The sequence below is a fragment of the Strix aluco genome, chromosome 3, assembly GCF_031877795.1.
Source record: "Strix aluco isolate bStrAlu1 chromosome 3, bStrAlu1.hap1, whole genome shotgun sequence".
NCBI classification, from domain to species: Eukaryota; Metazoa; Chordata; class Aves; order Strigiformes; family Strigidae; genus Strix; species Strix aluco.
In genome coordinates, this window is record NC_133933.1 from 131,101,423 (window position 1) to 131,114,189 (window position 12,767).

At 55.0% G+C, this 12,767-nt stretch overlaps 1 protein-coding gene across 3 annotated transcripts; it reads left to right on the forward strand.

The window, feature by feature from the left end:
• The first annotated feature begins 646 nt into the window (after positions 1–646).
• On the forward strand, positions 647–11,352 carry PNOC (prepronociceptin). 3 transcript variants are annotated; one of them, XM_074820330.1, is made up of 5 exons: positions 647–681; positions 1,328–1,380; positions 5,159–5,295; positions 8,813–9,242; positions 10,242–11,352. In XM_074820330.1, coding segments are annotated over exons 1-5 (672 nt in total). In that variant the 5' UTR covers positions 647–679; the 3' UTR covers positions 10,292–11,352. The 3 variants fall into 3 exon arrangements, with proteins under 3 accessions (XP_074676431.1, XP_074676433.1, XP_074676432.1); XM_074820332.1 differs by having other exon boundaries at positions 8,813–9,313; positions 10,242–10,299; XM_074820331.1 differs by having other exon boundaries at positions 8,813–11,352.
• The last annotated feature ends 1,415 nt before the right edge of the window (positions 11,353–12,767 follow it).

Here is a 12,767-nt window from a genome sequence, read left to right on the forward strand (position 1 = left end):
ATCAGCATCCCTATCTCCAGCACTCGCCTGGGATCCTGATGGGGAACCACTTTGCCCCAGGTTTCCTGTGGGGCCAGCCCAGCATCGCTCACCAGCCCTATTTTCCCCTAAACCACCCCAAATCCAGGCTCACATCTTGCCCCCAGCACTGGGCAGGTCCCCTCCAACCACTCCTCCAATGCCGTTTCACCACTTTTTGGCATTTTCATCAATTTCTAGAATTTTTTTAATGTCTGCCCAAGTGCCAACGCATCAGAGGTCTCACCCGGGGGCATTAAACGCAACTATTTAATAGCTGTAGCCGAACTGAAAAGTGTTTCGCTCCGATCTCCAGCCCTTCCTAGGGAGTCGTTACAAGAAATTACCAAGATAGGATCACAGAGCCGCGGCAGATTTTATTATTTAATTGCCGAGGTGGGGCGGGGAGAGATGCTTGGGGGGGTCCTGGCTCTGTGCCGGCGGGAAAGAGCGTTACTGCTGCAGGTCACCTAAATGGGGAAAAAAATAGGGTGATGCTGGTTTGCAGGAGAAACCGTTGAAGGTCGAGACCGGTTTGGCCTTTCCAAACCAAAGGCAGCATCTATCCCTGATGCCGGAGTGGCCAAATCCAGCTCTCCGCTTCGTGAGGTGCCGGCACGCGGCTGCGTCTGGCTCTCCGGGCGTTTCCATCAGCCATGAAATGTAAAGTTGGAATTTTCTGCTCCCCCCCTCCATCATCCGCTGAGCCTGAAATCAATTATTCCCACCCGCACGCTTGCCATCGATGCACGACGCGTTCGGTAGCCGCGCGGTGTTGCCGCAGCCGTGCCGGAGAGGATTGGTAACGGGGTTGGGGACCCCCCCTTCTCCTCCTCCTGAGGTCTGAGGTGGGGAAAAGAGCCCCCCTGGGAAGGGCTGGGGGCTGCCCTGGTGGTCTGGGGGGTGATTTTGGGGCTCACCCAGCTGCTGGTGCCTTCAGCTCCTTGTAACCCCCCAGATCTGGACCAGGGCACATGGGGGCCACTGAGCAGCAGCTTCGCAACCCCCCCGGCCTCCATCCCAACCCCACCATCCCCAGGCTGCTGGGAGACACAGCACCTTTGGCTACCCACGAGGCCGGCATCCCCTCACCTCTTTCGGGGTTGCCCCCTTAGGTTTGGGGAGGAGGAGGAGGAAGGGATGAGGGCTGCAGGAGGGGGGGGAAGGATGCACATCCCCGGTCCCCAGCTGCTGGCTGGCGCATCCCTCCGCCGGCAGCCCCCGGGGGTGGGCTCAGCGACGCACGTGTTCGGGGAGGGAGGTGTGGGGATGCGTGTGTACACCGTCTATATATACCACCGTGGTACAGGCGCCGGAGGAGTCACAGATCAGAGGAGCCGGCAGCCGACAGCACACCCGCAGGTAGGAAATCTGCTTTAATTCTCCATCCTAGGGGGGCTTGGCTGGGTTTTTTTGTCCGAGGATGGTCCGTCCAGCTTGGATTCACAGATAGATATTCCCCTCCCTGCTAAGGGTTAAACGAAATATCTTCCCGGAGGGAGAAATCTATCTCCTCTATCCCAAGAGAGGAAAAGTTTCAGCTTCACCATCCAGCCCCAAAATCAACCGGAGTGGAGCTGGAGGGATGCAACAAGAGTCGTCGCGGGCCGCCTGCGCGAAGCCAGGGGGAAGCCCACGGGGTGATGGTGGGTTCCTCCGGGCTGGGTTGGATTTTTTAGGGGATTTTTTTTGGGAGCCGTCGTACCACGACTTTCCCCATTCAGTATTTCTGCCCCTTTTTTTTCTAGCCAGGACTTCACCAGGGGCACTGCGGGATGCTCCGGGAGATCCCCAGCTTGCAAGCAACCCCTTTTTCCCTTCCAAAAAGCTCAAAAAGGAGGAAAATAGAGGGTCCTTTTGTTGCTTTGATTTTTTTTAGTCCCCCCCCAAAAAGCAGGAATGAATGGCTGAGACATGGGGATGTGGGGAGAAATGTTCTTCCTGAGCTTTTTTACCTCTAAACAGCCTTTCTCAGTCTCTCAAGCCCACATCTGTGTTTATAGTCGCGCCGCGGCATCTAATTTCGGCCAATTATGGCCAATTACCTGATTGAGGGGGATCGACAAAAGGAAAGGTTTATTTTTCTGGTGAGCGCTGGGCATCTGCAGCCAATCCCCTCACGCACACTCCCAAATCCCTCCGATTCTCCCTAAATTCCCCCCAGAAATTCACCCGGCACAAAGCTGTGCGGCATTGCCAGGTTTTGGGGAGCCGGGGAAGTGTTTTAGCCAGTGCCAGTGGGGGACACTGTTGGACAATATTGTGCTTTTTCAACTGGAAAAAGCTTTGACTCCTTCAATGCTGGCTCCCAGCGGGGCTGGATCCTGCCCGGTGGCATCTCTCTTGCCCTCGAGATCGGGCCTTGGCTTTGGGCACTGGGGGAATTAGCAGGTAAAAAATGAATTGGGGCTGGTTTTGCTCCGGGCGTGGGAAGAGAGGAGCTCCTGAATGTGCTCCTCACGTGGCGGGACTGATCCTGACATGGGAAAGCGAGAGCATCGCTGCATTTAAACCCTTGTTAAGGTGTTTGGGGAAGGATGGTGATCCCGCTGCCAGGATAATCCCTGCTGTTAGCATCTCCCATGTGAAGAGGGGATGAAGCATCCCTGGGGAGAGGCAGGGAGCATCTCCCCAGTGCTGCCCGCGAGCTCCCAACCCCAAATCGCATCAAATCAAGCGAATAAAACCCATCTCAGCAAGCACCTGCTTCCCCTTCTACTTCTTCTCCTCGGGTTATTCACGTCCCACATCCTTCCCGCTGCCCCCCGCATCAGCCCTTTTATAGGGCTGCATCACCCACATCATCCCACCCGGAGCAATAAATAAAAGCCGCTTGTCCTGATGGATAACCAGACCCCGCCGTTATCTGAACTGCAGGCTGGATTTCTAGAAAAACCTCTTTTTTTTCCCCCCAATATTAATGAGGATAATTGGTAACTGGATTGAAAACTCCGGAAGACGCACCCTTGGGGCAGCCCAATAGCAGCTGGGGGGGTCCCAAAGCTGTTTTGTGAGATGGAGTGGCTGTATCCCGACACACCCCACACCCCTCCCGGGTCAGATAGGTTTATTTTTGGGGAAGGAAGAGGAAGGTTCATGCCCAGGAGCAGCCACAGTGTCTGAGGAGCCACGGGGGTGGCTGTGGTATGCCGCCGGAGCTGTCACATCCTTTGCCGGGGTCAATGGCATCCCCAGGCATGAGGGCAGTGGGTCTGGCTGGTGCATCCGTTTAGAAATAGGGCACAGGTTCAGTTTTCCCAGAGGAAAAAATGGGAAAAAATATGAAAAAATGGGAAAAAAGGGGGAAAACTCTGAAGAAATGGGGGAAAACGGAAAAAATTGGGAAAAAAATGGTGAAAAGGGAAAAAATGGGAAAAAACGGGAAAAAAGGCACCCCTCTTTTTCTCATGGGTCTGTGGCTGTGAAACTCAGGAAGGGGCTTCGTGCCATCACTACCCCATAACCCTGCCACCCCCCCCTCGCCCCAAACACCCACGGGCAGAAGCAAGAAAAATATCCACCACACTCGCTCCTTCCCTTTTAATGGGCTGATTTAATTGGGGGGGAGGGGTGCACCGATGCACCAAGGGGGGGGTCGTTTCCCTCTTTCCCATCCCTGCCCCAGCCGGTGATGCCGGTGATGCCGGCAGGGAACCGCATCCCGCGTGCCCGATAGCATCTTTCAATTAACCGGGAAGAAAAGCCGAGCCGTAATCTCGGCGCCTCTTCCGCAGCCAGATGTGACCTGCTTTTCCCAGGACATGGGACTTGATGGCTCCTGGGGACATGGGGACAGGGCTGGGGGTGGGTTTCAGCCCTCTCCCTGGCTCTGCTGAACCCCATTTTGGGGCTGAGTGATTTTTTGGGAGGGTTTGCTCCCTCCCGGGAGCTTTCTGTCAAGCCTCTGACTCACACTGCCAGCCAATTTTAATGAGACTCGACGAAGATTAAGCCTTAATTCCCGCTCCTTATCAGCTTCCCCTCGTACCCTCCAGCAAATGACAACTGGGAGCCGCCAGGCTCTGTGTCACTGCCCGACTGGCAGGGACGAAAGGTGACCGTGATGCCGGTTGGGGACCCCAAAGGATGCTCTGCTTCCATTTCAAGGAGTGGGGGTGTCCCCCCACCTTGGTGAGGTGGGAAATAAATGGGGAACCCCTGCCCAAGAGCTCAACCCCCCCAAAAGCAGCCTGAAATGCTGCTGGAGCAACACACGGGTTGCAAAGCCGTCACCGAGGTCTTCCTTGCCTCCAAGTATCTTGGTACGGGGCTTTCTGGGTGCTGCTCTGGCATGGAGGGACCTCGGCGCCACCAAGGGTAGCACCAACCTTCACGTCCCCATCCTGCTCCTCTCCATCACCTCCATCTCATCCCCTCACTGGCTTATGAACCTGGTGCCATGCAGCACCAGAACCCACTCCCACGGAGCATGAGGATGTCAGATACCTTTTCCTGGTGGGATGAGGGCGAGTGGGGAGTCAGGAGGACCAACCCTCCTGTTTGCAGATGACCTAAATGATCCAGATGAGTCCTGGATGCATCAGGCTAAATCTCCAGGAACTGGGAGAGAAGCACACGGCCTTGGTCATGTCACTTAATAGCCGCCCGCATCTGATGTCGGCAAAGCCAGACAGGACATGAGGGTTTCTTTAGGAATTGGCTTTGCTGCTCCATGCTGGGCAGGCTCAGATCCCGGCAATCCCCAGGCAGCGACGGCTGAACCTTCCCAAGATAGGGACAGGGGCGGCAGCACCCCAAAAACGGCCAGGAGGGGAAACCAGAGCAGGACATCCTCTCCCAGCTCAAGTGATGCTCGGATAAGGAGTGTCCTGCTCAGGGGACAGCCAGGGACGTGCCGCCCCACCACGTCCACCTGCTAAAATAAGCCCTGGCTGGGACTCGTGCCATGAGATAGCCTGGAAAAAATGAAGCCGGGATACTCAGGATCTGTTTTGAGGATGAGGAGGCAGCCAGGCTCCTTTCCCAAAAGGATAATTTTGGCAGGGAGACTGAGAACACGCATGTCTGGGGAGGGGTGAGGGAGGACAGGCTGAGAATGGGCACATTTCGGTGCAGGTGCAGGGCTCGGCGGTGCTGGTGCCGTCCTGGCTTGACAAGTTTTCTCTCTCCCGCGCCACAGCCGCTGCCGGTGCCACCATGAGGGCTGTGCTCTGGGACCTGCTGCTGCTCTGCCTCTTCGCCCGGGCACGGGGCGACTGCCGGGGGGACTGTCTGCGCTGCGACCGCCACCTCTACCGGGACAGCTTCGATGTCCTTGTAAGTCCCTCTGCCTGCTGGCTTGTCCCCCCACCACGCGCAGCACCCCTGGGGGTAGCACCTATGGGTGCTGTGCCAGCTGCACCCCCACACACACTGGATGGGCACCCTCCTCCCTGTGCCAGGGGTGGGGTTTGGGTCTGGGGGAGCTTTGACTGCCAGTCATTGCCAAACCCTGAGGGGAAGGTGACACTTGCTGTCACTGTCCCTCCTCCTTGGACACCCCCTCGGGGACACCATTGGACAAGATGGTCCTGAGGGAGGATGCAGACCCCAAATCAGCTGCTGGGAGTGGTGGGGACAAGGCTGTGATGGCCCAAGGAGGGTCCCAAGACCCCAGGCATGCCCAACTTTCCTGCCCCCATGGCTTGTGGAATCATTATCCTCACCTACACCAACCCTGGACCCCCCCAGACCCCCACCCCATCTTCCAAGGAGCCACCAAAACCCCCCTCTGAGCCCCATCAGGATGGGACCAGCTTTGCAGATGGCTGGCGAACGGGTGTTTTGGGGGACCAGGCAGCGGGCACCCCACAGCCGCTCTCGCCCTCTTGATTTGCCTCCAACACTGAATGGAAAGAGCCATTAAATAGCATTTTTGGGTTTTTTCCAGCCCCTAATCCTTTCTTTTCCCCTCCGCTGAGCCGTGGCCGTGCCCTGGCCGGCAGCATTTCTTTCCCTCCCGTTCCCCCTTCACCTCCCGGGGATTATCCATCATCCCCCCCCACCTGCTCGCCTACTTATTAGCAATGATAAATCACGGTGGGTTGAGACATCCACCCCAAAGGAGCCGGCAGCTCGGGAAGGCCCCAGGGCTGGGAAATATCCCCCCAAAACCAGGGGGTCCACTGACTTCCAGGGCAGCGTGGAGATGCTGGAGCCACCCAGTGCCACCCCTTTCCTGGCAAAGCTTCCTGCAATCACACATCGCTGTCACCGAGTTTTGGGGCATGATCGCCCTGGTTTTGCCCCAAAATGTTGTTTTGCAGTCTGAGGGCAGCAGCGTCTCTGCAGGGTCCTGCTTCTGGAGCTCAATTTTGCTCTGTCTTCCCCGGCCAGCAGGATGGAGAGATGAGCTGGTTGGTGGCTCACGGGTCCCGTGCAAGGTTGTATCTCAAAGCAAGAGTGGTTTGAACCAGGAGCAGAGGAACACGGGGTCTTCTGAGGCTCAGTTTCAGCTGGAAGAAGCATCGAGGTGGGATTTGATACAGCATCCCACCATTTACAAAGCAACAGCCAAGGAAGTCCCATCAGCGACGTGGCTGATCCATCCTTCAGAGGTAGAAACAGGAGATGCTGAAGTTACAGACACGCCTGCACCAGCATCGCAGCTGCCAGGGCAGGACAGGGACCAGCTGATGGAGATTGGTCTTCAAGATGTGGATGAATCACCTACGTCCTGGTCCCCAGAGTCATCTAGGGACGGCGCAAACCCACGGTGGCACCGTTAACGCCAACTGAAGATCGGAAGGAGCCTCCCCAAGTAGTTTTGGCACTGGACGTGGAGGAGCATTGGCTGGTGTTTGCGGAGGACTCCCAAAACACCGCAAGCAGAAGCCATTTCCATGTGAAATCAGACCACAGCGTGATGGCCAAGGACCCTGGGATGTTCATGGGGCTGTTTTGTGGGTGAGTGATAGGACCACTGATGGTCTTCAGCCTGAGGCCTGGGGTAGTTCCTCTTGAAGCCTATTAGCTGGTACTCATCAGAGCTGTTACCTCCATGTGATCCACCACCTTTCAACTCCAGCACGGGACACTGTCAGGACACCGTCCATCAGCCATAGACCCTGCCAAAGCCTTGAAGATGCTGGGACAGGATCTTAGCTCAGCACAGGATGCCCTTGGTGTCTCCACCAGGACCCTTGTAGGTGTTCTGGCATACAAGACCCTCATCATCACCTCACTTTGGGACAACTATTTTTCTTTTGACTTTTTGTCTGAAGAACCTGGCTGCCCTTGGGGATGGAAATAGCCAGTTGCTGTAGAGCCACATGCTTGAGCTGCAGCCCTGAGACACCACGTTGGGACTTGTAGCACCTCTCACCTGGTGAAGTTAATGAACCCATGGTGAAGAGGGTCTTCACAAGGGTTTTGGTCTTGCAGATGGCTTGTAGCAATGAGAAACGCCAACGTGCTTCAACATGAGGTCCCCCAGTTGGTGTTAAACATGTAAAAGAGCCCACCACGAAGATAACGTCAGGATGGAAACACTCCAAGGCGAGGGAAGACAATTCTTCCCTTCTGGGCCCTCTGGCCCTGGTTTCTTTAGGCCTTTATTTAGTTTGGTTCTTCTACCATATTCTCATGGATGGTTTCCCCTGGGCGCTGGTTTTGGTGGTACCAGCCCACTTGGGCTACCGCCCCACAGCCGGGTCTGTGTCCTGCCTTGGTGGATGAGGCCTCTTGGAGAGGGATGAGACACAAATGCAGTGGGATGCACCCATGGGTGCTGAGAAAGCCTGTTGGCACCTCTTCATGAGGTGGCTCTTGATGGCCTTTGGAGGGCCATGGTGATCGGGGCGGGTTCCTGGGGGCTGGGAGGAGGCAGATGTCACACATGTCTTTGACGAAGGCCAGGACACTATGGGCTGGTCGGCCTCACCTCGATGCTGGGGGAGGTGGTGGAGCACAGCCTCCTGCAAAGCGTTTCCAAACGTACGAAGGACAAGAAGGTCATCGGGAGCAGCCAGCACGGATTTATGAAGGGGAAATCACGCTTGACCAACCTGATAGCTTCCTGCAGCGAGACATCCAGCTTGTCCTGACTTTCATCAGGCTTTGACATTGTCTCCCATGACGTCCTTGTAGACAAGCCGCTGAAGCGCAGGGTAGATAAATGGGCAGTGAGGTGGACTGAAACCTGGAGGACCTTGACATCTTCATTAACGGCCGGGATGATGTGGCACACGCACCCTCAGCAATTAGCAGATGATGCAGACTTGGAAGGTGTGGGTGGTAGCCCACAGGGTCATCCTGCCATCCAGAGCAACCTTGCCAGGCTGGAGAAATGGGCTGGTAGGAACCTCACGGAGTTCAGCAAGGAGAAAAGCAAAGTCCTACCCCTGGGGAGGAACAACCCCAGGCACCAGGACATGCCGTGGGCTCTTCCCACCTCCGCTGTCCCACGACTTGGTGATTTTTTTGGGCTCAGCTGAAGGACCCAGCAGCACGGAGCACGGGGTGGAGGGATGGGAGCATGGATGCCAACGGGGAAGTGTGGAGCATGTCCAGAGCTTGTCTAGGGAGGGTTGGGAGAGGGATGTTGCGCAGCTGCCATGGCTCCTCAGCATCTCCACCGCCTCTGGGAGTCCAGGATGGGGTTTTGGGAGGGGACATCTTGCCAAATGAGGCCAGGCAAGGGCTGACGAGCTGCTGGCACCTTTCCATGGGTGTCTCCCAACATTTCATTGCTGAACGGGCTGGAAGTGGGGGGTTGGCCGAGCACTGGTGTCCCACAGTCCTGTGGTGGGGGCCCAAAACCCACCTGAGGCCCAACCCCGTGTCTCCCGCGTAGGTCTGCATCCTGGAGTGCGAAGGCGAAGCCGTGCCGCGGGCCACCTGGGAGCTGTGTGCCGCCGCCGCCGGCCGAGCCGCCCCGCGGCCCCGTGACCTCCAGGCCGCCAGCGATCCCTGGCACGGCGCGGTGGTGGCGGCGGGGCCGGTGAGCCCGCTGCAGGTAAGCGAGCTGCTGCGCCAACGGGAAGACGAAGACGAAGGCGTCGAAGCGGCGCCGGGCGCCTTCCCGCAACCACCCGAGGACATTTCCCGACGACTCGGCAGCTTCCCGCGGGGGACGCGCGGCTCGAGGCCGGCGCCGACGGCCAGGGGGGTGCAGAAGCGATACGGGGGCTTCATCGGGGTCCGCAAGTCGGCGAGGAAGTGGAACAACCAGAAGAGGTTTAGCGAGTTCCTGAAGCAGTACCTGGGCATGTCGCCCCGCTCCAGTGAGTACGACATTGCCGGCGGCATCAGCGAGCACAACGAGATCTAACGGAGACCCGCGCCGCCCGGCTAGGTCCGCCATGGCCAAAAAAGTCAACCCTCTACCCCTCTACACCGCATGTCCATAGGTGCCCATTAAAAAGGGGGCAAAAAAAAAAAAAAATTCGGAAATGGCTTGAAAAATGCCGAATTGGAGACCAGGGAGGGATGCTGAGGGCGGCCGGCGGCATCTCGGCATCCAGAGGGTGCTCGGGGAAAGGCCCTTTGCTGTCAGCGCCCCCCCTGCCAGGGACGATGGGCAAAGGGGGGGTTGTCCTCGACACCAAATAGGTTTGAAGCCCTTCCCCCAAAAAGAAAAAAAAAAAGTAAAGAAAAAAAATTTAAAATTAAAAAAAGTAAAATTTTAAAATTTAAAAATTAAATCGAAATAAATCAAAATGAATTAAAATAAATTAAAATAAGTTAAAATACATTAAAATACATTAAAATAATTTATTATTTTAAATTTTTTTAAAAAACCTTCTCCTTTTAGAAATGAAATAATTCCTCCCCAAAACGCTCCAGCTTCACATCACCAAATCGAGCAGCGGGTTAACCCCGTGCTGCCGCTCCCCGGGGACCACCGTCCCCCCCCCCGCCCCCCCTGCCCCCCGCCACCACCGGCTCCACGCCGGGATGCTCGGAGCCCCCAACCCCCCCACCCTGCAGCTGCCGGGACCACCCATCCCCCAATGTACAATTTGGGAGAATTTTAAACTTTTTTCCCCTTTTTTTTTGGTTCTTTTTCCTTTTTTTTGCCCCGGGTGGCATCTCTCTAAATTAGGGGATGCACCCCCGGCCCCGCAGCCCCTGGGAGAGAGCCCCCCGCTCCCCCCGCTCCCTCCGCTCTCGGCTCAGCTGCTTTTTTTTTTTCCTTTTTTTTTTTTTTTCTTTTTTCTCTTTATTTTCTTCTTTTTCTTTTTCTTTCTTTTCTCTATTTTTTTATTTTTATTTTTTTATAGCGTTCCGGCACCGCATCCCAGCACCTTCCGCCAGGCACAGGCAAACTTAACCCTGCTCCTGTCCACCCCAGCAGCCTCCATCCTCTCTCTGACGGACCCCAAAGCGCTTCAGACTCGCACGCGTTCAGAAATCACTTTGCTCTTCACTCACTAAAGCCAGATTTAAACCAGGACCCGACGAATTTCGTCCTCCGCCGGCGACGGGAGAGAGATGCCGCGGGGAGGGGGCGGGGGGAGAGGACTGTGGGGGAGCGGGTGGAAATTCAAAACAAAATAAGGAAAAAAAAAGGGATTTTCGCAAAAAAATTGGATTTTTTTTTTTTTTTTTTTTTTTTTTTTGGGTTGGCCACTGCGAACAAGCCACCTTGGATCCAGCGGAAATTCAGCCCCCACCCCACATTCCCAGTGCCTTCCCCGGCAGCGCTCGGCATCCCCCGGCCGGGGCTTTCGGCTTCCCACGGGATTTATTTCCAATTTTTGGGATGGAGGATGCCGAGGGGTCACGTCCCACCGTGGCTCCGTCCCCACGCACCCAACCCAACAGCCACCACCACCGGCCCCCACCCCAGCGCCCAGAAACCACCTGAAAACGTTTATTTTTAATTTTTTCCCCTTTTTCAATTCTTTTTTTCCTCTTTTCCTTTTTTTTTTTTTTTTAACTCTTTTCCCTGAAGTTTTGTAACGCCTCCAGGGTTGACTTCTTTGCTCAGCAATACAAACCACGCGCCCGTTTTCCTTGCAGCCCCCCCCCCCGCATGCATCACGTCGCAGTCCCCGTGCCAGGATACGGATTTTTCCGTGTCATTCCCAGGAGGACAACGGGATACGGCTGATTCCGCCTAATTTGCTACCCAAAAAAAAAAAAAAAAAAAAAAAGCATATCCCAGGAGCGACTTCTTCGCCCGGGTCTCACCCGCAGCGCTGCCCTTCACCGTTTGTAAAAAAAAAAAAAAAAAATAAATTAATAATAATATAATAACCCCTACGGAAAAAAAAATAGCAAAAAAAAAAATTCCAAGATCTTGTTCTTTTTAATTGTTTCATACAAAGATTTCTCCATTAAACTTGTACATAGCAAAAGGATTAATAAATTAGTTTACTGTTTCTACGATATTATTGCGACTGGCGACCGTCACTTGGGTCAACGCTTGCAGAGCGGGTCCCTGCTGCCCCCCCCGCCACGGGGGGATGGAACTGCCCCACTCAGTAGTTTGGTTTTAAGGGAAAAAAAAAAAAAAAAAAAAAAAAAAAGAGATATTTTCGTAAATTTGCATTATTTCCAGAGTGGGGGTTCCAGAGAAATCCCCCCTTGCGTGGGCTGTTGTGGAGCTGCAGGGGGGGGCGGTCCCACTGCACCTGCCAAAAATGGGATGGATTGGCTATTTGGGGGAAAAAAAAGTTGGGATTTTAGGGTTTAAGAGAAAAAAGGGGAATTTCTGCCCAGCTCCATCGTGCCCAGAGCCCTTTTCCAGAGGTGCCCACACCCGCAGTCCCCCCAGGGAGGCCCCAGCCCGGCTGGAAATGTGGGGGTTCACCTCTCTTAGGAGCCTCCCCGCAGTCACCGCCCAAGCACTATTTTTTAGCATCGCCATAGAAACGGAGCAGCGGAGGGGTAGGGATGCACCGCCGCCCCAGTGTCCCCAGTTGGGTCCCAGTTTACAAATTGGGTTAATGAACCAGCTCAGGGCAGAGAGGTGGTTTCTGTTGTTTGGGTGTTTTTTGCCAAACAAGGGGAAAAAAAAAAAAAAAGAGGGGTTGGCAATAAAAAAATTAATTGGGGGAAGACTTTGGCCGGTGGAGGGTTTGCTTTGCCCACGATGCGCTGGGAGGGGCCGGGCTCAGCCATAACCCTGCAGAAATTGTAGGAATTGTATCAGTTTGGCCTCCCCAGGATGCAATTTTTATTTTTTTTCCCCCCCTTTCCTTTCTCGTGCAGGGGAGGCATCATTCCACTCCGCATCCCCATTCCCCTCTCCCCCTTTTTTTTCCTTTTCCAGTTCCTCTTTCACCTCAACATGCATAAAAAAAAAAATATAAAATTATCCTTTTTTTCTTTTTTTTGTATCAAAAAGGCAACTTCTCAGCCTGACTCGCAGCGAGCGCTCTGGGCTGCAAGACTCTGCAGAGCCCCCCCCAGCAAGACACCACTTAAAAACCTGCTGGGTTTAGCGACTATTAACCCCTCCTGTAGCTTCCACGTTAAAAACTTGATGAATTCGGGGTATTTTGGGGGGAAAAAAAAAGAAAAAAGGATGCGCAGGATCTGCTGCCGAGGGAGGGATGGTGGCTCCCAGAGCCGGGCAGACACTGCTATCTAGTGGTGCCACAAATGGTTGTGTCAAGGGGCTCTCCGAGCTGCAGGGGTAGGGGGGGGGACGACGGGGATGACACACAGACACGACCAAAAAATCCAAAAAACCCAATATCTTGGGGTTGATGCCCCCCGTTCCATATCGGGGACACCGGGGGGGTCCCTGGGGGCACCCCCATGGCACAGGCTACAAGGACAAGGCAGAAGCAGCGAGC